Source organism: Ochlerotatus camptorhynchus, unplaced genomic scaffold (assembly GCF_037179485.1).
Source record: "Ochlerotatus camptorhynchus isolate MF236.1 unplaced genomic scaffold, CSIRO-AGI_Acam_v1.1 ptg000268l, whole genome shotgun sequence".
Taxonomy (NCBI): Eukaryota; Metazoa; Arthropoda; class Insecta; order Diptera; family Culicidae; genus Ochlerotatus; species Ochlerotatus camptorhynchus.
The window spans coordinates 1,151,935-1,178,227 of NW_027040758.1; the positions used below are offsets into that span (position 1 = coordinate 1,151,935).

Below are 26,293 nucleotides of genomic sequence, written 5' to 3' on the forward strand. Positions count from 1 at the left end.
AAACGATATAATGCACGCTAGAGCAGCTGTAATCATATATGGCAATCAAGTACAGGTTTATAGAATTGTGGCTTCTTCGAAGACCGTAAATTAGACCGCATTAGCGCGGCAGCATCATGGCATCGATCGTCAACTTTTATAAGAGCAAGCAGTATGTAAGTAAACAAAACACTAACCTGTCCGGAATGGCCGGAGCCGCAGCGATGCGGTGCAGTTGACCTTCCTGAAGCATCTCGTCGTCCTCAGTACAGAATAGTGACGTGCCGTGCACGATTGCGGCTAATAAGCAATGAAGAACCGGTCCATGCTGCTTCTGCTGCTGCTGCTGCTGCACCTTAATTCCAATTCTCTGCTCGTATTTGTGTATGCATACATATGAATAGATAGGTAGTTGGTAATTGACGATCACACGTTGAACGTTACGAGCGAGCGCTTCCTGATGCGATCGCGGCTCGCTGGGAAACCGGCCTGCAGCGAAATGGCCCCCAGCAGGACGTGGTCCTTGGGGTCAGCTTTCGTGATCTCCACGCCAATATCCACGATCGACACCGGTTGGATGATGGATTCGAACGAGAGGTAGTAGTATCTGCAAATTAATGAGGTCGATAGACATGTGTAGATAAAGATAGCAGACCGATGGGGACACAGATGAAATGATTTTATAATGTTGCCATTTTGCATTTATCGCGATTTCCGGGTACAACGTAATCGATGAATATTCATTAGCATATATTACTAGGAGGTTCGCTTCGCTCTGGAATGCGATTTCTTTGGTAAATTAATTCGAGTTCAAAAGTCGCTGCTCGTGGACCGGAGCAGGTGGATAAGGAGAAAGATATCCTCCGGTGAACTTAAGAACAAGTGCTTCCTATGCAATTTCGATAATTTACTATCGGCGGGCTTGAAGAGATGGATGATCCCGCAGCTATTGCGTCGAGCAGTGGAGTGATTAGTACTGGCAATAACAAAGTATATAAGGGAATCTCGATTAGCAATTTCCCGCATTTTTTCCCGATTTATTTCCGGAATTTTGGAAATTTTCCCGGTTGTGCGATATACATATAAATGAAGTATACACAACAGGGTGACCACTGGTTTAAAGCATTTAAATTCTGGATTTTGGCCTGATTTTACCGGTTGTCTGAAACATAGTTTGCCCGGTTTAATAAAAACAGTTAAATAGGTGAAATACACCAAGAAACATTACAAGTTTTATCGATATTCTACAGGAACGAAAGTTAATGATAAAACCAAAACTGTTACCCTTGTGACATAGATTATTATTTCGGAAAACTAATGGTTCTAATGATGGTTTCGACTGGGTGATTGGAATAACGTTTTACGATAGTTCTTCAGTCTCATTTGTAGAAACGGTTGTTTGTTTACGTTCCCAACGTTTCGGCCGTAAGGCTGCGGCCTTTTTCAAGAGTTGTAATTTTTAACGTTTCCCTATGCATTGTTTTTGGATTACGCATAGAGGATAGCGTGCGTGGAGCTTTTCCATTGTCTGCTGATTTAGTTAAGAGAATAATAATAACTGTCTTCTGGTACACAGCTCTACAACCTTTGCGGTTCGGTTGATCCTTATGAATGCGGTCTACAGTTGTGAGATCAAGGCTTATAGTTGTCAGTTTACAAGGGAATTCAGAAGAAAATTGCAAGGAAATTCCCAGGAGAATCTTTGTCATCCTTTAAGAAGCATCGCAACGTAATTTTTAGAAGAAATCGAAATCAATTTTAAGGAGCATTAAAACTGAATTTTTGGAGGGAGTCAGAGAAATGCTGAGCTGAATTTCAAAAAAATTTCCAAAGATTGAACGGACTAACGAAAAGTACAGCGCCTGCATGCGCAATATTAAACCGAGCTGCCTGTTAGCTTTGGTCAGGATGTCAATGTTGTGCGATTTGAAGGTCAATCCTATCCAAGTTTGCCCAGAAATAGAATAATCAAATATAATCGGTTTTTTTTTTGCTGTGAAAAGAGATCACTTGTTGATGTTGAGCGTCAGCAAGTTACGGGAGCACCAACTCTGGATACGATCCACAATCAACTGCAACTCCTCACAAACAGCAATGCAATTGATGACCATGTACATGTTGACGTCATCAGCGTAGAATATCCGGCATCCCGGTGGGATTCTCATATTACTACCTTGAGGAACGCCGGAAATGTTAGGGAAGTCTTCAAAATGAGAAGCTTCAATCTTAACGCAAAGTGAGCGGTTCGTAAGGTAAGATTTGAACCAAGAAATAAAGGATACAGACATTTCCGAGTTTTCGGGCACCGTACCCAGATGGGAAAATGTGGTTAAGAATCCCACCGGTGCCCGTAGATTGTTTCGCAAATTAATTAATGGAACTGCCCTGAAATTCTCTGGTCTTCCTTGAAGTTCTTGGAACACCCCTAAAAATAATGAAACTGCCTGAAAAATTAAAAACTTCTCTGCAGCTCTCTGGAGTTTCTTGATAATCTCGAAACTTTGCTGAATTTTCATAAGATTCTCGGTCCCTCTGCATAGTTCCTGCAATTTTCTTAGAAACTAATTGAACAACCTTGATGTTCTTGAAGTAACCCTACAGTTCTCATAGTTCGCCTAAAAATGTCTGAACTTTTGTAAAGTTCTCATAATATGCCTGAAGTTTGCTAATCTTCACAGGAGTTAAATTTTCGGAACTTCATCTTCAAATTTTCTGAAAGACTGGACTTTTCTGAAGTTATTTAGACTGCCCTTAGTCTCTCTGAGTTTCCCTGAAGACCTTTAGACCTAGCTTCCCTGAGGTCTTTGGAATTTATTTTCCTCAATTTTTCGTCAAATTCTCTAGACTTTTCTGAAGTTTTCTTAACTTTCCCGATGTTCTCTGAGTATCCTTGAAGTCATTAGATATTCTTAAAAGATCCTGAAGTTTCCCTGATGCTGAAGGAACCACCTTGAAGTTCTCAAAGCTTCCCTAAAGTGCCCGTAATTTTATCTTGGCACTTCCCTTATTACCCCGCAATTTATTCATGAAACACCACCAAAAATCTCGATATTTCCTTTCATTCATTAGAAATTCAATATAGTTCCTAAAAATGTTCGGACCATACCGAATGTCTCTAGTAATTCTCTGAAGCTCTTGTTACTCTTCAGATGATGTTCCTGGAATTGAAATTCTTTGATCTAACCTGAAGCTTCCGCAATTTTACTGAAGTTTCCGATACTTCCTTGAAGCTCATGGAACTTCCCTTAAAATCTCGTAAGAGCTTCTCTAAGGTTGCCTGAAGTTTCCATTTCTTCATGAATTTCCTTAAATGTTCAAGAAACTCTCGGAACGTTTCTTGCATTCCAACAGTTTCCCTGATATTCATAAAACTCCTGAACTTCTCGAAATATTTATAATTCCTCAACACTTCTTGAAAGTTCTTGCAACAATTTAACAAAATTACTCTGAAGTTCTCGGATCTTCCTCAGAGCATCCCTGTAAATAATGAAACTGCCTAAAAAGCTATAAACTTCTCTTTACGCTTCCCTGACGATCTTGGAACTTAGCTAAAGTTCTCGGAAATGAAGTTTCTCAAAAAGATTTCAATATATGAAAAACTTCATGAAGTTCCGGCAATTTTAGGGAAGTCCAAATAGTTTCTGAAAAGTTTAGAAAACATATTTTGAAAACTTTCTGACAAACTCCATTTCCGATAACTTTAGCAGAGTTCCAAGATCATCAGGGAAGTGAAAAGAGAAGTTTATAGTTTTTTAGGCAGTTTCAATGTTGTCCAATGGATGTTCCGAGGAAGATCAGAGAACTTCACAAAAACTAAGCTTTCGATATTGGGGCCTTATCTAGCCTAGTCAGTAAAGGTACGGTATTAGCAAGCATAATATTCGATCCCCGGTCCGGTCAAGGGAGTCTTGAAGGTTGGACACTTTCTCGACTTCCCGGAGCGTGGAAGTATCCTTGTGCTTGCCACTCAATATACAAATCGATGCAATGGTGTTGGCATAGAAAGCTCTCAATTATTAACTGTGGAAGTGCACCTAAAACACTCAGTAGAGATCCGGCAAAACGCTCGATACAGAAGCGTAAAAATCCTAGAAGCTTCCGTTACATATCTTTAATTTTCCCTGAAAGTCTGGACATGCCTAAAGTAATTAAGGGCACTCTGAGCATCTTTGAAGATCTCTAGACCTAGCTTCCCTGAATTCTCTGGAATTCTTGAAAGATTCCTTGACTTTTCAAAAGTTTTCTGTATATCCCTGAAGTTCCCCAAAGCTGATGGAACCACCTTGAAGTTCTCGAAGCTTCCCTGAATGCTCGAAATTTTACAGAAGTTTCCTCATTATCCCGCAATCTATTAATGAAACTCCCAAAAATTTCTCGGTACCTATTTCCTTTCATTCCTCGGCACAACTACCTGTAATTTTTGTGAACCATATCTAAAATCTTTCTCGAAATTCTCGGTACTCTTCTGATGATAATTCTGGAATTTCCTTAAAATTAATGAAACTGCCCTAAAGATCTCTAAACTTCGTAAGGTGAATTTATCGCAACTACTGTGAAGCTTCCGAGATTTTTAATAAGTCCTCTTAACTTCCCAGATGTTCTCTGGACTTATTTTTATTTTCTTGGAACTTCTAGAAGGTTTGATTTCACTGAATTTAATTGATCTGTCCAAGGGGCGGGACACCTTGCCTAAATATGTCAACATATTTTATGATATTCTCTTTTTCTTGGCTTGCACTTAAAACCTCTATCTGTTACCGAAGACTGGCAACTTTGTCTTAATCAGAAACAGTAGCGCTGCGCTCGAGCAAAGGTTGTAGCAACGCATAGAAAAATTAGCAAATACACAAACCTTTATTCTGAGCATGGAACCTTTGCTATCCAATTCGTTCGAAGCATTTAGCTTTGAGCGGCACATGACGTGATTCTGCCTGTCTCATACCGGACGTATGAGAAAGTGGAAGAGTTGCCAGTCTTCTTGATATGTTGTCTTCGCTTGTACGTTAATTAGGTTTTGAAAATACTGAAATATTATCGTTGATATTAAGATATATTTGACGATATTTCTAAGCTGTCTTACCCCATGGAACTGCCCAAATATTCTTGAAATTTGCCTGAAGTTCTCATAATTTTAATGATGAAGAAGGAACTGCCTGAAGTTACATAACTTTCCTTAAGATCTTTGAACTCAACTGAATTTTTGGACAAACAAACTGAAGTTAATAGAACTGCCCTGAAGCTATTTGATCTTTTCTTTCCTTCCTTTATTTTTATTTGTCGGCGCCGTCTTTCTTTGATCTTCATTGAATCATCCTAAAATCTGTGGAACTGGCTTAAATCTAACAGAACTCACCTAAAAGATCTTAAACTTTCTCGCTCTTGAAGTTCTTGGAACCAACCTGAAGATTTCGGAGAATCTTTAAAATTTTTAGATTTTCCAAGAAATTTGCTGAACTTCTTGAAGGTTCCCGCCTTTTTCTGATGCTAATGGAACTTACATAAAGTTTTCAAAATTTTCCAGAAGTTCTCCGATATTCAATAACGTTTCCGCAATTATCCTGAATTTCACGGAACTCCCAACTGTTTGGATGTTTTTTGGACTTTGTTTGTTGAAACGTCTATAAAGTTCCAGCACCTTTTTCTGAAGTTAAGTTCCCACAATTGGGATTGTGATAGACGCAAAATTCAACTTAAAATACAGTCAGGAACCCTTATTGCCGGATTCCTTATTGCCGGTATCCCTTATTGCCGGATCCTTATTGCCGGGCTATCCGCGAATAAGGATACCCACAGCTTATGGGATTTTCACTAATGGGGGCTGTAGTGGATTATCTCATTTGTTTCAATACATAAAGCTATACTGTCTTGGACAAAGTTGCTGTACTGGGTTAGAACAACAAGCCTGTGCCATTGGATTCAGGTTAAATTGGGAACTACGCCGCTAGAGGCGCTTCACTTTTATTTTACTTATGACGGGCGCTATAATATATGGATCATATTTCCAACATAGAATATTTCGTGATCCTGACCATAAAGAAAGTTACTGTCTTCAGCAAAGTTGTTCAGGTGACCAAGTCCTTTCGGATGATGGTCATATTAGTTCAGAACACGCTCACTACGCAGCGCTAGTGTGCATGTGCAATTCCTATATAGACTGTATCTCGAGAGTCTGGCCATATAGAAAGTTGCTGTTTTCAGCAAAGTTGTGCAGGTGATCAAATCCTTTCGGATGATGGTCATATTAGTTCAGAACACGCACACTACGCGGCGCTAGTGTGCAAGTGAATTTCCTGTATAGGCTGTATCTCGAGAACCTGGCCATATAGAAGGTTACTGTCTTCAGCAAAGTTGTTCAGGTGACTAAGTCCTTTCGGATGATGGTCATATTATTTCAGAACTCTCACACTACGCGGCGCTAGTGTGCACACGAACTTCCTTAATATGTTATGTCTCCAAAGCTTGTCCATATAAGATGTTGCTGTGCAATGTGAGAACAGGAACCGGAAAAAGGATGACGTGTAGAGGCCGGAAATCGATGTCAGATGCCATTTTGGAATTCAAGATGGCGGCCATCGGTTCAAGAAAAACTGTCAAATACCCTACAATATGGGTATTTCCGGATAGGGAACGACGTGTAGAGGCCGGAAATCGATGTCAGACGCCATTTTGGAATCCAAGATGGTTGCCATCGGTTCAAGAAAAATTGTCAAATACCCTACAACATGGGTATTTTCGGATAAGAGATGACGTGTAGAGACCGGAAATCGATGTCAGATGCCATTTTGTAATCCAAGATGACGACCATAGGTTCAAGAAAAACTGTCAAATACCCTACAATATGGATATTTTTGCAAGGAGACACGTGTAGAGGCCGGAAATCGATGCCAGACGACACTTTGCGATCCAAGATGGTGGCCATCGGGTCAAGAAAAACTGTCAAATACCCTATTATATGAGTATTTCCGGAAATAAAACGACGTGTAGAGGCCGGAAATCGATGCCAGATGCCATTTTTAAATCCAAGATGGCGACCATCGGTTCAAGAAAAACTGTCAAATACCCTAAAATGTGGGAATTTCGGAAAAGGGACGACTTGTAGAGGCCAGATATAGATTCCAGACGCTATTTTGGAATCCAATATGGCGGCAACATGTTTTCCATCGTCACCATATCCGGTCGAACTCCAAACGAAACTAGAACCGCACTACCGTTCATACTGGTGACAACACTCTGATGAGACAACGAAACCTTACCCCCAAGCTCCTCCCCTTTTCCTATCCTTCGACAATGTACCCCTCTAACCTCGAGTAAGCCGCGAGTATTCGGCCCAACTCCTACTAGACATAGAATTAAGTGAATGTTGTTACAAACAAAGCACAATGAACTATCGGCTCCGTAAAGCTAACGCGAACTAGTTAAAAAAAACATGTTTTCCGTAAATAAGGCTTACCAAGAATATTGCGTATAATTTATTGTGTATAGCGTATCACTGAGCAAGATCGCAACGTAACGTGGAAAATTCCTCAAAACAAAAAAAAAAACAAAATATATTATATTAACAATATGATCCACTCTTTCGCTTAGCTGGCGAACCGAATTTTTAGCGATGAAAGCACCTCTGTGGCCAAAAAGGCTACCAATGTATTTGTTTATCGTCACGAGGCGTAAATTTGTTTAATATTTCAAATGAATGTATTTCAGCATTTTATTTTATTTGATGACAACAGTGACATGTCAGACAAATTTTAAAGTAATATACACAATGTAGTTAATGAAAATAATTTGACTCTTACTTGTGTAATAAGTGCTATACTCGCACCCCTCGATTGTAACTGAATGATTGTTGCTGACCTTTTTCAACGCTAGATGGTGCGTGAAGCAGTATTTTGCGGGTCGCCATTGCATGAAAAGGCATGAATGGATCATATTGTTAATATAATATATTTGATAAAACGCTTTTAATTGTTTTGTTTTTTTTTTCTATCGTAAACTGCTGATTAATTCCTGGACCCCTCTACAGTGAATATGGATGATATTTTCATCCACCACCTGGTGCGGCAGAAATCGAGTTAAAACTAAATCAACTCTCCGAGGTCGAAAGTTTCTGCACATTGGACAGCAATGTTGAACGGAGAGCAAAAATGCAAGATTTGCTAAGGGAAGTCGAGACCCTTCTCACGGAGTGGAAGAACGAGAGTGACTAGAATGCATAAAACATGACAGCGCTGGTTGGTTCTTTGTTATCGAAAGAGGAAATAAAATGTGGAATAAATCTGTAGTTTACGATAGAAAAAAACAAAACAATTCAAAGCGTTTTATTGTTTTGAGGAATTTTCCACGTTACGTTACGATGTTGCTCAATGATACGCTATACACAATAAATTATACGCAATATGCTTGGTAAGCCTTATATATGGAAAACATGTTGCCGCCATATTGGATTCCAAAATAGCGTCTGGAATGTATATCTGGCCTCTAAAAGTCGTCCCTTTTCGGAAATACTCATATTGTAGAGTATTTGACAGTTTTTCTTGACCCGATGACCGCCATCTTGGATTACAAAATGGCATCTGACATCGATTTCCGGTCTCTACATGTTATCTCCTATCCGAAAATACCCATGTTGTAGGGTATTTGACAGTTTTTCGTGAACCGATGGCAACCATCTTGGATACCAAAATGGCGTCTGACATCGATTTCCGGCCTCTACACGTCACTCCCTTTCCAAAAATATCCATATTGTAGGGTATTTGACAGTTTTTCTTGAACCGATGGCCGCCATCTTGGATTCCAAAATGCCATCTGACATCGATTTCCGGCCTCTACACGTCATCCTTTTTCCGGTTCCTGTTCTCACATTGCACAGCAACATCTTATATGGACAAGCTTTGGAGACATAACATATTAAGGAAGTTCATGTGCACACTAGCGTCGCGTAGTGTGAGAGTTCAAAAATAATATGACCATCATCCGAAAGGACAACTTTGCTGAAGACAGTAACCTTCTATATGGCCAGGTTCTCGAGATACAGCTTATACAGGAAATTCACTTGCACACTAGCGCCGCGTAGTGAGCGTGTTCTGAATTAATATGAACATCATCCGAAAGGACGTGATCACCTGCACAACTTTGCTCAAAATAGCAACTTACTATATGGCCAGGCTCTCGAGATACAGTTTATATAGGAATTGCATATGCACACTAGCGCTGCGTAGTGAGAGAGTTCTGAACTAATATGGCCACCATCCGAAAGGACTTGGTCACCTGAACAACATTGCTCAAGACAGTAACTTTCTATATGGTCAGGATCACGAAATATTCTATGTTGGAAATATGATCCATATATTATAGCGCCCGTCATAAGTAACTTAAAAGTGAAGCGCCTCTAGCGGCGTAGTTCCCAATTAAACCTGAATCCAATGGCACAGACTTGTTGGTCTAACCCAGTACAGCAACTTTGTCGAAGACAGTATAGCTTTATGTATAGAAACAAATGAGATAATCCACTACAGCCCCCATTAGTGAAAATCCCATAAGCTGTGGGTATCCTTATTCGCGGTTCCTTTTTCACGCCCCCGTTACCCCGGCAATAAGGATTTCTGACTGTATGACCATCAATCAAAGAAAAAGCTATTGAAAAAAAATGGACACGAGCACCATTGTCCTAGCTCGCAACAAAACCAGCTCCTTTTCCCATAAACCTTTTCAAAATTTACCTCCGTAACTCGATACGCTCCCTTACTCACTGGTCTCTTCATTATCGATTTAGGGAGTGTTGACTGTAGTAAGTTACAGGAACAGGTTGTTCAGTATGGTTGGACACATACATTTTCGCTTTCAGAGAGTCACAATCAGCGGTTTTATGATTTTGAAGTACAACATGGCGATTTCGATAATGACGCCGCCAGAGAGCGACTTTTGAATACCCTCGAGGCCCAAGGAAGACAACCCTATGTTCCTATCAGAGACGTGTTGGCAACCCGTGATCTCTGCTATATGCAGTCCGTTTATGTTTTTCTTCAAATGTCTAGTATAAGAATTTAATTCCTTTTGTCTTTTGTCTCTCTTTATTAGTTTTTGTTTGTCTTGTCCCCCCGTCTCGATTAGTCTCATCGTCGCCCACTGGTCACCCACCATAGCCGGTCGAACTCCGGACGAAGCTAGAACAGCACTACCGTTCATACTGGCGACAACGCTCTGATGAGACAACGAAACCCTACCCCAAGCTCCTCCCCTGATCCTATCCTTCGAAAATGTACCCTTCTAACCTCGAGTAAGCCGCGAGTAATCGGCCCAACTCCTACTAGACATAGAATTAAGTGAATTTTGTTACACACAGTGAACAATGAATTATCGGCTCCGTAAAGCTAACGCGATTGAGCCTTCCAAATAAACGAACTAGATAAAAAAAAACATGGCGATTTTATTCATGAATGAGTCAATGAAAATTTTAAATTTGAACTCCAGAAATTATGCATCAATGGACATTTTTCAATGTAACATTGCGTATTACAAATACTTATGAGTGACAAAATTCAATATTAGAACCCAACTATCTGAGAATTCATGGAATTTTGAAATCAAACAGCATGGCGACATGGTGACTAGTGAATTCCGATTAGCGATTTCCCGATGTTTTCCCGGAATTTTGGAATTTTCCCGGTTGTGCAACATACACTAAAATTAAGCATACAATCTAAAGCCGAAGGGATTACTAGGTTAAATGGGCCATTACTAAGACAACAGCATTATTCCTGGCTCAAATTGTGTACTGCGATTGAATTCTTTAAAATGTGTCCATCTTGAAAATTTACTCAAAACTCTTATTAGATTTTATTAGAATACCCTCAACCATATTCCGTTGAAATCATTGCCCTCCACAGAGTTTATTTCAGAATTCTTCTAAAATAAGTTTGAAATTCTCTCTGGGAGTTCCTAAACAATTTAAAATTTTAAAACTTTTTTCTAGGAATTCACTGAAGCTTCCCTCCATAATTTTATTTAAAATTCGCTTTAATTCCCTTTAGAATTCCCAAGCAATTTACATCAGAATTGTCTTGAAATGTTGCTCAGAATTGTCTCGGAGTTCTCCGCTAAATTCTTCTGAAATTGCCTTAAAATTTTCCTTCCTTAAAATGCCGAAATTCCCTCAAAATTGTTCTAAAAATTCCTTTTGGAATTGTACTGTCAATCACCATATACATTCTAAATTGTATTTTACAGTGTAGATCAGTTCCACGCCAAATGACGAATCGATCTGATGCGACCTTCTCCTATTTTGATGAAACTTTGCATAATTGTTGCAATGTTCAATCATTCACATTTTTACTGAAATTCAGCCATTTTAAATCTTGCAAAACTATTCAAAATAACATATTCGAGATTTTTCAACAAATCATTGCTCTCAGGCAAATTTACTCATCGCTGAGATCCTGCACTTTATGTGATTTATGAGTAAAATAAACTCAATGTTGGGTCATTCTCATTGGCTGTGTACAACTTCGTCTCACGCGTCATTTCGATTGAAAGTAGCATTTGCGAGATACGCCATTTTGAAATTTTTTGCGTGATTCAAAATGGCAGAATTTTATTAAACAAATAGAATTATTGACCACAACAAACAATTAGGCAAAGTTTCATGTAAATCGGAGAAGTTCAACAGCGATTTATGTTTTGCTATTTGGCCTGGAGCTGCTCTGTAAAGAGAGTTATGACAAAGGAGAGTGTCCTTTAGAAACAGATGGAATTATTAAATATTTTTCCTCAGAATTCCATACGAGTCTGATAGGAGATACTTTGCCAAATCTACTCACCTTATCTCCCACCCATTGATACCGGCCACCAGCGGCAGCTTCAGCTGCCCACCCAACTCCAGCAGCGTTGGAAAATCTTCCGGACCCAACAGCAGCGCCTTCATCTCGTTGCTTCGCTCACTAAGATGGCAATCTTCACCGCCACACACGACCTTCACCGAATCGTGATATCTCGTATTGTACACCTTCAGCAACAGACTCACGTCGGACGCACTGACTTCATTATTTCTCTGAAATGCATAGGCCACCACCAAATCTCCACTACAAGCGAAATCGCACGCAAACAAGCGACAGTTTGGATGCGCATCTTCCACCCGCAAGCACGATCCGCCATCCAAAGCCGTCTCGAAACTGTGCGTCCAATAGACAGGACTCGCGCTATCCAGCATTGCATACGGAATGGTCGGTTGGAATCCCTGCCGCGATAGATTGAACCACGAGTGGTTCTGCAGTTTTCCCAACCGATGCCGTATCTTCCCTGAGCCCAGGCAGAAAGATGTATAGAAGGGCAGTTCCCGGGGTCCACGGACGAACAGATACTTCCACAGCAGATTCCAGAAGCGATCGTTCAGCTTCAAAAATCGAACATTGCAATTATCTGGATCGAGTTGGTCCTGCCGCATGGATTCCTCGAGCGATTCGAACGTCCATCCGGGAGCAAAGATCGCCGTGGAGAACTTGAACTCCATGATCATGGCCAGCGTCGAGTGGGTATCGAGCTTGGCGGTTTGACCTCGCCCAAATACGTCGATCCCGACAAAAACGTCCAACTTCCGTCGTGGATAGTAATTACGGATGAAGTTCTCCGATCGCTCCAGATGCTGCCGGTTCCAGGTGTAGTTCAGGAAGATCCCATCGCACGCGGCGAAGAAACCGTGGTTCAGACTGTTCAGCTCGTTCTGCCAGCTGAGGAGACCCTTCTCGGTGATGGAGTCGTACCAGATGATCATACTGCCCGGGATCCTTTCGTGCGATTTCCGGGTGAGGTACGCTACAAATTCCTTCAGAAGCGGAATATTGTCTTCGTCCAGAGCGCACTCGATATTCAGTAGCCAGCCCTGTGGGAAGCGATTAGAATTAGAATCTAGGTTACGACACAAGCTGAAACACGTTTTACCTGAAACTGACAAATCTTCGCCACGGTGACCAACGCATCCGCCACCTTCCGCATGAATTCTTCCGACTGTAGAATGTCCTTGAGTAACGTCACATTGCCGCCTTCCACAATGAACGTCCCGATTACCTTGACGCCATTTTTGTGCGCACAATTCAACCACTGCAGCGTCGGAATGGTAACGAAGTTGTGGCTGAAGTAGCAGAATATGTCCACCGCAGACCAGTTGTAGAACCGATAGTCCACCCATTCCTGTCCGATCGTCCCGTTAATGAACCGATCGATCAGGTAGTTTCCCTTGAAGTCATGGCACAGCAATACCTGCGGTCGGCTTTGGTCTTCCACAAAGTCCGTCACTCCGGCGTCGAAGTTGATCTCCTGGTACTGCTCTCCGAGGTACCTCGATCGGGATCGGGGTGTGATCGGGAGCACTAAATTGCGCCAGCTAACGGGATTGTGCTCAAACTCCAACAGGTCCTTGATCGTGTGGATCGGTTGACACTCGTGGCCGTCTTGATGGCGTGACCGAGCATTATGCCGATTGCGATGTTGGGACATCGAAGTTAGGAAGATGGCACCGCCCCCGAAAATATGAAATAAACAACGAAACAAAGGCAGAGAGAGAGAGAGAGAAAGTTATGAACTACGATCCGCACAACGAAACGGGACTGGGTCAACTGGAAGCAGATTGCACTGGCAATGCGATATCGCATTTCATGATTGTGCCAAACGGTGATTCATCTCAGAGCGACCGCAAATTATGTTACGCCAGACAGAGGCATTCAGATTGGACCCTTTTGAATGGAAGTGCGTCTGCCCTGTAGGAGATATCGAGTACGGACAAGGAAAAGCGCTTTCACGCTCAATGTGACATATGCGCATTCCTACGAGAAGCACATGCACGTTGCTACTATATGTCATTCAAATACGCACAAGTAAAAGAGAAAACAGAGAACTATGGGACACATTTTCAATGCTCGTGGGACGGCTCTTATCAATGCAGTGTAATGCAGTCCCATATCTATTTATTGCATTTCTGTTTTCGTTTGTTGCGTTCTTTGTCCTTGTCAACGTTTTTACTTTAATGGAGTGCATAATGACTAGTCATTTTCCATTCATTCATCGATGGAGTGACTTTGATAGTCATGTCCATTTCGGTAAAGAAAAAAATATGCACTGCGGTATTTGAGGAATTTGGAACAATAATGTATGACCCACTCAGTGCTTCTTCAATGAAAAGGAAGACATCTTATATGTCATCTTGTAAGAGGGGTAGGCTGTGCGTGTGATCGAACCTGACGTTTGTTTTTTTTCGGGGCGCTTTTTAATCTATAAATGGTTGCTGATCTGGCCAAAACCAGGCCCAGGACACAATTTCTAGTTCCTCAGTCCCTATTATTTGCCGCTGAGAAGCTGTTCCGAAGCCAAGTAGAACCTCCACGAGGCGTCCCATCATTCGTTAAATCGCAGCGTTGAACCTGACTATTGGCCACGAAAAGACTTGCCAATGCACATCAAAGATCGACTACATACATCCGAACATTTGTTTATCTCAAATCGACGGAAGACATTTACAATTTGAACTTCTACATCAACACATGTCAGGCAGCCTTCAGGTTCAATTGGCTGAACTTGGTGAGTTTGTTCCATTTTGTAAATTTTTATCTTTTCAAACTAGTAACGTTGGAAGATGATCTTTTTGTGGTGTGTTACTGGTATAAGATCTACCACCGAACCCTAGTCGTGACAACTTCAAACTAGGGAATCAGGATTTTCCAGTAATCAAAGGATTACATTTTAGTGCTGGTTACTTTTTATGACTTGATAATAGTGGCCAGACTCGGGTAGTGACCACCACCGTTATGCATTTCTATATTGTATATTTCAAATCAAAAATATTGTTTATGTTCATAGAGTTTACTTCACTTCTCTTTTCAGAAAGCGAGCGCATAGCCATAAGCCATAAAAGGCTAGGACAAGAGTTAGTGCTCATGTCCCAACCGTCAGAAGAAAATGGAACATCACTTAACCTTTCTAGCTTTGATGCTTCCAACAACCAACCAATAATTACCAAAATCGGAACGTACGGTACGAGATGTCCACGTTTCATCCATTTATTGGATTGTGAAGCATCGTGTTTAAATCTTCGATTTGTCTGACTGGCATCCAGCGGCTGAATAAGAAATGCTCTTCCCCGGAAGCTACACGGTAAAAAGTTGTCACATCTAATCCAAATGCTCTTGCACTTGACTCAGTCTATCATGCGGCACTACGAATCGAAGTGATTTATCATTGATTTTCAAGTGATTTGCTTTTTGAAACAAAGTGGTTTGTCGTTGAAAAATATGTATTGTATAACACCTTTAGATCAAAATGATTATCATTTGAATTGGAACCACTGTTTTCATCAGTTGAATTTGATTAGTTTTACTTTTGGAAGCAAATGTCAAAAACGCACGTGCCAAACATTACTCGCAAAGATTCTCTATTTCCAAATTCAGCACCAAATTACTTTAAATGAACATGATGTTTTTACCCTTTTTACAAAGAAGGGTATAGATATCACTTGAAAAACCGACTATCGATCCGAGGCCCGGAGGGCCGAGTGTCGACTCAGCTCGACGAGATCGGAACATGTCTGTGTGTGTGTGTGTGTGTATGTTTGTATGTGTGTATGTATGTGTGTGTGTGTGTATGTAACGAAATGAATGCGCTCACGTTTCTCAGCAACCGCTCAACCGATTTGGACAAACTCGGCGCCAAATGATAGGTCTTGGGGTCCCATTGAACGCTATTGAACGGTTTTGGAATCGGTGAACTGGTTCCGGAGATATGGCCGATATAAGATCCGGTGAATATGGGCCTTCACGCTGGATTTAACGGAAAACGTATCAAAACCATCATGCGACACATCAAATTACTACAGAATTCAAAAATAAGATCAATGCAAGTCGTGTTAAGTGTTCCAGACCACATTGGACACACTTGGACATGTTCCGGGTACCCCGGGGAAGTTGCTTGAATATGAATTGAATTAAAACCCATTAAATCACATTAAAATACGATGATAAGGTGATTGGTAGCCTTACCAAATAGACTACACCCGGATATATTCCGGGTACCCCCAGGCAGTGGCGTAGCGTCACTGGATGACACGGGGGTGGGGGGCTTGGTCACTGATAATTACAATAAAATAAATAAACTTGAATAAGTAAGAAGGGTCTGATCACACCATAGGTGGATAAATTCGGGTTTTTTTTACCGTGTACACTTAAGATGGCAGTCCCATCAGAGGATAGGAGACCTTAAGCCAAATATTTACAAGAAGGCCAACAAAAGACAACAAGGAAGATGGTTATCAGTTAGGTAAGTTATTTCATCATTAAAGGTAAGTCACCGTTTATACTTTTTTTTTTTTTTTTTTTGGCTAGAAGGAAACCTTCAAAAAGGCCATCGTGCCACCGCTTGACGACTGGGCGCACAGTCGCGGTGACACGGTGTGTGGGATTCTTACCGCACTAAAACCTCCTTGGACGCCTTGCCCTTTTCCCCCGGAACCACTTCTCGTATTACTTCGGAGGGGGCCGTGCATTACGCACCTCACTTTACCTCAGCTAATTGGCGCTTCCAGTCTCTCCAATTTGTGAGCCATTTAGCTCCCAGCGTCACGTTCTACTCGGTCATCCCTGGTGGTGGATACAGCCTACTCTGACGGAGAGTTCTCCCGGCTTCGGCTTTCAGTTCGCACTTGTGTGAGCACATTACTACTTTCTAGTTGGTCTTCCCGCCATTTTCGCTGCAGCGCTGATATGATCTGCGTTACTGCTCTGCTGACGGCGTTAAAGGTGCCCTCCTCTCGACACATTTATTTGACGACATTCTCCGTGCTAAGGGCGAGCATATCCTCTCGCACATCATCAAATCTAGGACATTCGAAGACCACGTGCTCTGGTGATTCTTCCACATTCCCACACTCCGGACAGAAGGGTGACGTTGTGTGTCCGAACCGATGCAGGTACTTCCTGAAGCAGCCATGACCAGACAGGAACTGCGTCAAGTGGAAGTTGACTTCTCCATGCTTCCTGTTCACCCAGGTCGAAAGAGTCGGTATTAGCCTGTGTGTCCATCTACCGTTCTCTGCTGCATCCCACTCCTGTTGCCACTTAGCCATCGACTCCGTTCTCACCATTTTTCGTACTCCTCTGGTTTCTCTCGTCATATAGCACTCGTAGTCCTCCGCCAAGGTGATGCCGATTGGGATCATACCGGCGATAACGCATACTGCCTCCATCGAAATGGTTCTGTACGCACTCACGACTCGCATGGCCATGAGCCTCAACGTACTGCTCAATTTCCTTTGGTTCTGCTTCGTTTTCAGCGCTTCAATCTAGGCTGGACCTCCGTACCTTAGTATTGATGAGGACACACTAGCCAGAAGACGTCTCTTGCTGCTGCTTGGACCAGAATTGTTCGGCATGATTCTGGCTATTGCGTTGATGACCTTCGTTGCCTTCTCGCAAGCATATTCGATGTGGCTATTAAAGTTTAGCCGGTCGTCGATCATCACTCCCAGATACTTAAGCATGCGCTTCGAAGCAATGGTGTGCTCTCCAACGGTAATTTCTGCCCGCTGCACTGCTTTGCAGTTACTGACCAACATCACTTCTGTTTTGTGGTGGGCTATCTGCAGCTTCGCTCCTTGCATCCAGTTACCAATCGTATCTATCGCCTCGGCCGCCAACATTTCCACTTCTTCCAGCGTCTCACCGGTTACCGTCAAGACGACATCGTCCGCAAAGCCAACGATCTCAACTCCTTTGGGCAGCTTGAGCGTCAGCACGCCATTGTACATTCCGTTCCACAGCGTGGGACCTAGAATGGAGCCTTGGGGAACCCCCGCCGTGATTCTAAGCGATTTCTGCCCCGTGTCTGTCACGTAGACCAGGACCCGGTTCTGCAAGTAACTACTTAGAATCCTGCAGAGGTAGCCTGGAACCCTCATTCTATGGAGCGCCTTGGCGATGGCCTCCCAGCTGGCGCTATTAAATGCATTCTTCACATCAATCGTAATCACGGCGCAGTATCGATTTCCTCTCCGCTTCTGTTTGGAAGCTTTCTCGGCTCTGTCAATCACTGTCCGAATTGCATCCACCGTCGATCTCCCTTTCCGGAATCCAAACTGTCTCTCCGACAATCCGTGTTCACTCTCCGTGCATTTCGTCAGCCTGTTGAGGATGATCCTCTCTAAGAGTTTTCCTACAGTATCCAGCAAGCATATTGGCCTATACGATGCAGGATCCCCCGGCGGTTTTCCGGGCTTCGGCAACAGCACAAGCTTTTGTACCTTCCACCTATCAGGGAACTGACCATCGTCCAGACATTTCTGCAGCACCATCCTGAACATGTCCGGGAACGTCTGGATCGCCGCCTTCAACGCCACGTTGGGAATTCCATCCGGACCGGGAGCTTTATTCGCTTTCAACCCTTTCGCTGCTGCTTTGAGTTCCTCGTTGGAGACTTGTTCAACGTTGTCTTCATCTACCTCGCCATATGGTGTAGATGGCCAGTTCGTTGGGTCATGCTGTGGGAAAAGTCCCTCCACGATGACTTTCAGCTTGTTGTGACACATTTCAACCGGCATCGTTGGGCCTCTGATCTTCGCCATCGCAACTCGGTATGCGTTGCCCCAGGGGTTGGCATCGGCATCGCGGCACAACTCCTTGAAACTATTTGACTTGCTCAGCTTTATCTTTCGTTTCAGTGCAGCCCTGACCTCTCGGAACACCACCCTGCGCTTCTCTCTGTCTGCTTCTGTTCTTGCTCTCTGAGCACGCCTTCTGGATAGAAGACAAGTAGCACGAAGGGTGCTAATTTCCTCGTTCCACCAGTAGGCTGGACGCCGCCTGTTCGTTGGCTCCAGTTTTCTCGGCATAGTTGTGTCGACATGTCGTCTCTTCATAAATTCAGGCTCTTTAGTTGAGGACAATCAGAGGTTATAAGCGAGGGGGGCGGCACATCTAAATCTCAATTCTAGATGCTCAAAAAATCTCACACTAGCGAACAAATCTTCGAAAAATCTTCTTTCATTTCTCGCATCTACTTGCATCGCGCATCATCTTATTGCAGGAAATCTTCAAAATCGTGATAAATCTTCTTTCTATCTACTCAGCGTACGCGCAGCTAGCCACAGCAAAACACAATATTTCCTGCATCGTAGATAGAGTCATCCCCCTCGGTTATAAGCTTGATTAAATCAAACAGTGAGGAGCGCCCACTGCTATCAGACTAAAGGGTGATACGGTCAAAATTTGGTCAATATCAACTTGACGTATTTCTTTCAATTTTGCATTTAAAAAACCTGAACACCCCTCATTTTGAAGGTGTGTGTGTGTAGAATGTTGCTTCTATTTTGATTTTGGAATTCACTCTTCAGTTGTCAAAATGCCGTCCAAGCAAGAAGAGCAGCGTATCAAAATTTTGCTCGCGCATCGCGAAAATCCGAGCTACTCGCACGCAAAGTTGGCAAAATCGCTAAAAGTTGCCAAATCAACCGTTACAAATGTAATTAAAGTGTTTGGGGAACGTTTGTCGACAGCCAGGAAGTCTGGATCGGGGGGAAATCGAAAACCGGAAGCCGCTGAGACGACAAAGAGAGTTGCCGGTAGTTTCAAGCGAAACCCTAACCTCTCTCTCCGAGATGCCGCAAATAAGCTGGGTGTATCGTCTACAACCGTGCATCGAGCCAAAAAACGAGCCGGACTATCGACTTACAAGAAGGTAGTGACTCCAAATCATAATGATAAACAAAATACGACGGCCAAAGCGCGATCCCGGAGGCTGTACACGACGATGCTGACGAAGTTTGACTGCGTGGTAATGGACGACGAAACCTACGTCAAAGCCGACTACAAGCAGCTTCCGGGACAGGAGTTTTATACGGCAAAAGGAAGGGGAAAGGTAGCAGATGTTTTCAAGCACATGAAACTGTCAAAGTTCGCAAAGAAATATCTGGTTTGGCAAGCCATCTGTACCTGTGGCTTGAAAAGCAGCATTTTCATAGCTTCCGGGACTGTCAACCAAGAAATTTACGTGAAAGAGTGTTTGAATAAACGTCTGCTGCCTTTCCTGAAGAAACACGGTTGTTCCGTACTGTTTTGGCCGGATTTGGCATCTTGCCATTACGGTAAAAAGGCCATGGAGTGGTACGCCGCCAACAACGTGCAGGTGGTTCCCAAGGACAAGAACCCTCCCAACACGCCAGAGCTCCGCCCAATTGAGAAATACTGGGCTATTGTCAAGCGGAACCTAAAGAAGACCAAAAAAAACTGCTAAGGGCGAGCAGCAGTTCAAGGCAAACTGGCTTTCTGCGGCGAAGAAGGTGGACAAGGTGGCTGTACAAAATCTGATGGCAGGGGTCAAGCGTAAGGCCCGGCAATTCGGATTTGGAAAAGCGGAAGCCTAACTGAATATTTTTCCTGAATTTTATACTAATTGAACTTGAAAAAGAAATTTAATATGATTTTTTAAATAAACGATTTCACCGATTTACACGCGTTTTCCCTTGACCAAATTTTGACCGTATCACCCTTTAATAGCGAATTTGTTTTTGATTCAGTTCCAACCTGGATCGAGTATCAAGATTGGTTCTGCTTGTTGCCTTTAAAACGTCAGTGTTAACGTTTGTTTTTGTAACCTGGCTCGGGTTGAGGTTCGCACTGACAATAAGCTCGGTTTCGCACGGGTTGGAACTGGTTCCAACCTGGATAATAAACAAATTCGCTATAAGTTTCCGTGCTACAATGAGTGGTTGACAATTCGACAGTGAGCATGCATAAGGGCCTATACGCGATGATCGATTCTCTTCGTCGATTTTCTCTTTTGTTAATAACTCGGTAGATTTAACGTTTCTCGGTGCGTTTGCTCTTGCTTTTGATAGCCAATACAACCTGTTACTACTCTGCATTGAACAAATCGACAGTGAGCATGCATAAGGGCCTATACGCGATCATCGATTCTCTTCGTCGATTTTCTCTTTTGTTAATAACTCGCTAGATTTAACGTTTCTCGGTGCGTTTGCTGTTGCTTTTGGTAGCCAATACAACTTGTTACTACTCTGCATTGAACAAATTCTAGAAAATTGTTTCGCTTAGCTGTAGCAATGCAAAGAGAATATCTATGAAGAGAATCGATCATCGCGTATTCGCCCTTATGCAAGCTCACTGTCGAAATTCTAGAAAATTCTTTCGCTTAGCTGTAGCAATGCAAAGAGAAAATCGATCAAGAGAATCGATCATCGCGTATACGCCTTTATGCATGCTCACTGTCGAATTATCATCATACACAGTTAAAAAAAATTGTTGAATATTACATCCAAACAGCTGCACAGAGGTCATTCCGCTGGTGGTGTAATATTACGTTGTACGATGTACATCGATTTTGCGAACAAAATTACATCTATTGATGTAATATTGTATCTGCTTTTTGCTATTACATCATTATTTGATACATCAGCTTGAATTACGTTGATCGATATAAGATTTTTTTGCTGTGTACATACCGAGGTTCCGGCAGAGAAGACCTACGAGCAGTTATGTCAATTAGGGCCCATGCATTAATTATGTCACGCTAAATCGAGCAAAAAATTACAGCCTCCCCCCCCCCCCCCTATCGTGACGTTTTTCCTATACCTAATGCATTGCTTATCACAAAATCTTAGACCCTCCCTACCCCCTTAGAGCGTGACATAATATATGCATCAACCCTTACTGGTGTCACATTTTACGCCTAGAACGGTAGTGCATCGGGAAAGGAGGATGTTTTTGCGGCGAAGCGGGGCAAACAAGGACCGGAAAATGTTTACATGTGTATCGCCAGAAAGTTTGAGCACAACAGACTGGAGAGTTATAACATGTAGGTACCTACTCATGTTATGTCTGGAATAGGGATGACGTGTAGAGAGGCTGTAAATCGATTTCGGACGCCATTTTAAAATCGTAGATGGCGGTCATCGATTCAAGAAAAACTGTCAAATACCCTACAATATGGGTATTTTCGGAAAGGGAACGGCGTGCAGAGGCTGGAAATTGATGCCAGAGGCCATTTTGAAATCCAAGATGGCGGCCATCGGTTTAAGAAAAACTGTCAAATACCCTACAATATGGGTATTTCCAGAAAAGGTACGACAGAAATCGATGCCAGACGTCATTTTGGTATCCAAGATGGTGGCCATCGATTCAAGAAAAACTGACAAATACCCTACAATATGCGTATTTTCGGCGACTGGATGACGTGTAGAGGCTGGATATCGATTCAAGACGTCATTTTGGAATCAAAGCTGGGTATGGATAGGGAACGACGTGTAGAGATCAGATATCGATGCCACGCGCCATTTTGAAATTGAAGATGACGGCCTTTGCTTTAACGTAAACTATTGATGGGGATGACGTGTATAGGCCCAAAATCGATGTCTGCCACCATTTTAGAATCCAAAATGGTGGCTATTGGCTTTCGACGGGACATTTAGTGGCTATGGACAGCCTCTTATCAGTTCAGCACAGTTAACGTGGACCGTTTACGGGGTAGTTTTGGCGATAATCCATTAGGAAGATGAATTTGATCTTATTAATGTTTTAGGTTATTTTGGAGCTCAAAATCTTGCCTCGCATTATTTTTTTCTGAATAATGCTTACCAAGCATATTGCTTATAATTTGTATAATGTGTATAACGTATCATTGAGCAAGATGGCAACGTTTCGACATCCTTTAGCAAATCTTGCATTTTTGCACTCTGTTCGACATTACTGTCCAATGAGCAGAAGCTTTCAAACTCGGAGAGTTGATTTATTTTGAACTCGATTTCTGCCGTGGGGGGATGAAAATATAATCCATATTCATTGTAGATGGGTCCAGTTCGCTAACAATTTCATCTGCTGTAGCCGGTGCATCTCTTATGATTTCGTTGATTTCACCGTATTTCTTATCCCCGGCGCACCAAAGTTTTCGTAAATTTGTTGAATTTCGGACATGATGTGCAAATCCTTGTTGTCGTCTTCATTGCATTGTGGAAATACGACAGAAGAATTTTCTTCAAGCAGTTTACCAACGTGCTTTGTTTTATGTCCTTTAGAACCAAATCCAAGCAGTCGAAACAATTCTTGATGCTGAACTACTTTCGTGTATCCGCTAGTGAAAGGCCTTCATTCTCGGCTGTTTCCAGAATAAAACTGTAGCTTCTCTTGACATACTTCAGCTTGAAATTTTTGATGATGCCTTGATCAAGGGGTTGAATCAAATACGTGATCTTTGGTCCATGTATAGAAGCATTATGGTGGGATTGCTTATGGTGGGCGGATGCAACGGAGCGTCATCAAGGAACAGCAAAGCGTTGAAGCTAATGTTCTTGGCTGCGCAAAACTCCTCCGTCGTACCCTACACGTCATTCCCTTTCCGAAAATACCCAAATTTTAGAGTATTTGACAGTTTTTCTCGAACCGATTGTTGCCATCTTGGATTACAAAATGGCGTCTGGCATCGACTTATAGTCTCTACACGTCATCCCCTATCCAGAAGTACCCATATTGTAGGGTATTTGACAGTTTTTCTTGAACTGGTGGTCGACATCTTGGATTCCAAAATGCCGTCTGGCATTTATTTCTGGTCTCTACACGTCATCCTCTTTCCGAAAATACCCATATTGTAGGGTATTTGACAGTTTTTCTTGAATTGATGACCGCCATCTTGCATTTCAAAATGGCATCCGGCATCGATTTCCGGCCTCTACACGTCGTTCCCTTTCCGGAAATGCCTATATTGTATGGTATTTGACAGTTTTTCTTGAACCGATGGTCCCCATCTTGGATTCTAAAATGACGTCTGGCATCGATTTCCAGCCTCTACACGTCATCCCCTTTCCGAAAATGCCCATATTGTAGCGTTTGTGACAGTTTTTCTTGAACTGATGGCCGCCATCTTTGATTTCAAAATGGCGTCTGGCATCGATTTTCAACCTCTACACGGCGTTCCCTTTCCGAAAATACCCATATTGTAGGGTATTTTACAGTTTGTCTTGAATCGATAACCGCCATCTTGGATTTTAAAATGGCGTCCGAAATCGATTTACAGCCTCTCTACACGTCATCCCTATTCCGTTTCGTGTCCTCGCATTGCACAGCAACATCTTATATGGACAAGCTTTCCAGAAATAACATATTAAAGAAGTTCATGTGCACACTAGCGCCGCGTAGTGAGAGAAATCTTAAATAATATGGCCACCATCCGAAAGGACTTGGTCACCTGAACAACTTTGCTGAAGACAGCAACGTTCTATATGGTCAGAGATACAGTTCATATAGGAAGTTCACATGCACACTAGCGCTGCGTAGTGAGAGAGTTCTGAACTATTATGCACACCATCCGAAAGGACTTGGTCACTGGAACAGCTTTGCTGAAGACAGTAACTTTTTTATATGGCCAGGATCACGAAATATTCTATGTTGGACCTACACACCAAATTTTGAAATTAAGTTCCAGCAAAACGAATTGCTGGATGATGTCCAGCAAAATCATGTTTTACTGGAAAATCAGTAGTCTGAAATATTTTGCTGGATGTTCCAGTTAATTGTATCAAATGTCAAATTCAGACCTGTCCTCGCAGTTACTGGTTCGCGGTTTTGAATATTTTGCAGTCTAAGACTATGGCTTATATCATGTAATATTCGTTGTCTTGCAATGAGCACTCATGCATAGGATTTCCAGTGAAAACTAGATGTATGAGTGTTCATTGCAAGACAGCCTATATTACATGATATAAGCCATAGTCTGTACGGGGTATAAGAAGCGTTCGGCTGGCACATTATCATTAGGATGATGTAAATTTTGCTGGAATCGTAGAGTAAGTATTCTATACTTTGTCGACGTACTTGAAAAGTTCATTTCTTTTCATCTTTACAGTCCTTTCACCTAAAAACTCACCCAGGTAGGCCCAGCAAAAGTTCCTCAACAAGAGTTTATTTACTCCTTTGACTCAAGTCCATTTGATGTAATCGGTGTATGGTATTACGAAAACATGAAACAGTGCATATTTAATAAAAATGTGTTTTGTTAACTATTAAAACATAAATGTAAACAATCTAAAATTCCTATCCTTCCTCGATCCTTCCAACAAAATGATTTACTTTCCGTTTTTCTGGAAAAACAGTAAACATTGTTGATTTAACAATTAAGTGCTGTCAAATAGGCACTGGATCAATTTGCTGGTTGTTCAGCAAATACACTTTGCTGGATGGATTGCTGGACTTTCAGCTCGGCAAAATCCAGCAAGATATTGCTGGTTTTCAGCGATAAAAAATGGGTGTGATAAGATCCATATATTATAACGCCCGTCATAAGTAACATAAAAGTGAAGCGCCTCTAGCGGCGTAGTTTCCAATTAAACCTGAATCCAATGACACAGGCTTGTTGGTCTATCCCAGTACAACATGACACGAACTGGATCAGCAAGTGCTAGATAGCATGAAACCGCTTTCTCAAATATTCATGGGCCAAAAGATAGACGCGCTGAAGAGCGTAACTCAATTCCTGAAAGACATCAACATGAACATCTGAACCAAACGCATCGATCAGCGAGGCAGCCTACAATCAAAGCATCAACATAAAACACTGAAGACAACCAAAGGCAAGATGGACACAGCAGAAAAAAAAACTTTTGTATCAGTTTTCGATCGGTTACTTCATTTTGATAAGCATCATATCTAAGCATGCTACGTCAACAAATAATAATACAAACAAAACAACACCGGCAGTCGTTATCAACAAGCAACGAAACACAATTCAATCTAAAAATGCACTCGAAGAAACTGATGAACCTAAAGTAGGCGACTGGAAAGCCAATTACCTGCACAAAATTTGATATCACTAGCCATCACTGATATGTAATCACAGAATAACAATCTCTTCACACAGCCACACAGGAAGCACAAATCACCAGAATACCAGAGACGTTGAATAGAGACACGCATAGACTGAAGCAAGACGAACCAAACGAACCGTCAAACGCTGAACCAAACGAGCAAAGTAAATAAACATTACTGTTCGCTCAATTCACCGGAAAGAAGTATTGTTCTCAATGATGAAAAAAGTGTTTAATTATTTTCACGAAATATTTTACCTATCTGTTATTTATTGTTGATTCAATTAAATACAACATTTATTAGTGATAAAAACCATTTCGAATCGGAACGTTTTATGGTAATAAAAATGATTGCCTAAATAGTAAAATATAACAAAAGACTGTCATGGAGCGACTGTCATCTCGCTTTATTTTTGCAGAATGTTGTCGCGTAGGTACTTCATTTTTATTCAGTTCCGGTCGAACGTTCCAATTTTCTCA

General features: G+C 42.0%; 1 protein-coding gene across 1 annotated transcript; it reads right to left on the minus strand.

The window, feature by feature from the left end:
• Window positions 1-405: 405 nt before the first annotated feature.
• On the minus strand, window positions 406-25,900 carry ENGase (Endo-beta-N-acetylglucosaminidase). The gene is made up of 4 exons (XM_065227292.1): window positions 25,799-25,900; window positions 12,910-13,418; window positions 11,793-12,850; window positions 406-586 (listed from the first exon to the last, which is right to left on the minus strand). The coding sequence occupies exons 1-4, from the start codon at window positions 25,824-25,826 to the stop codon at window positions 406-408; spliced, it is 1,776 nt and encodes a 591-aa protein (XP_065083364.1). The 5' UTR covers window positions 25,827-25,900.
• Window positions 25,901-26,293: the final 393 nt, after the last annotated feature.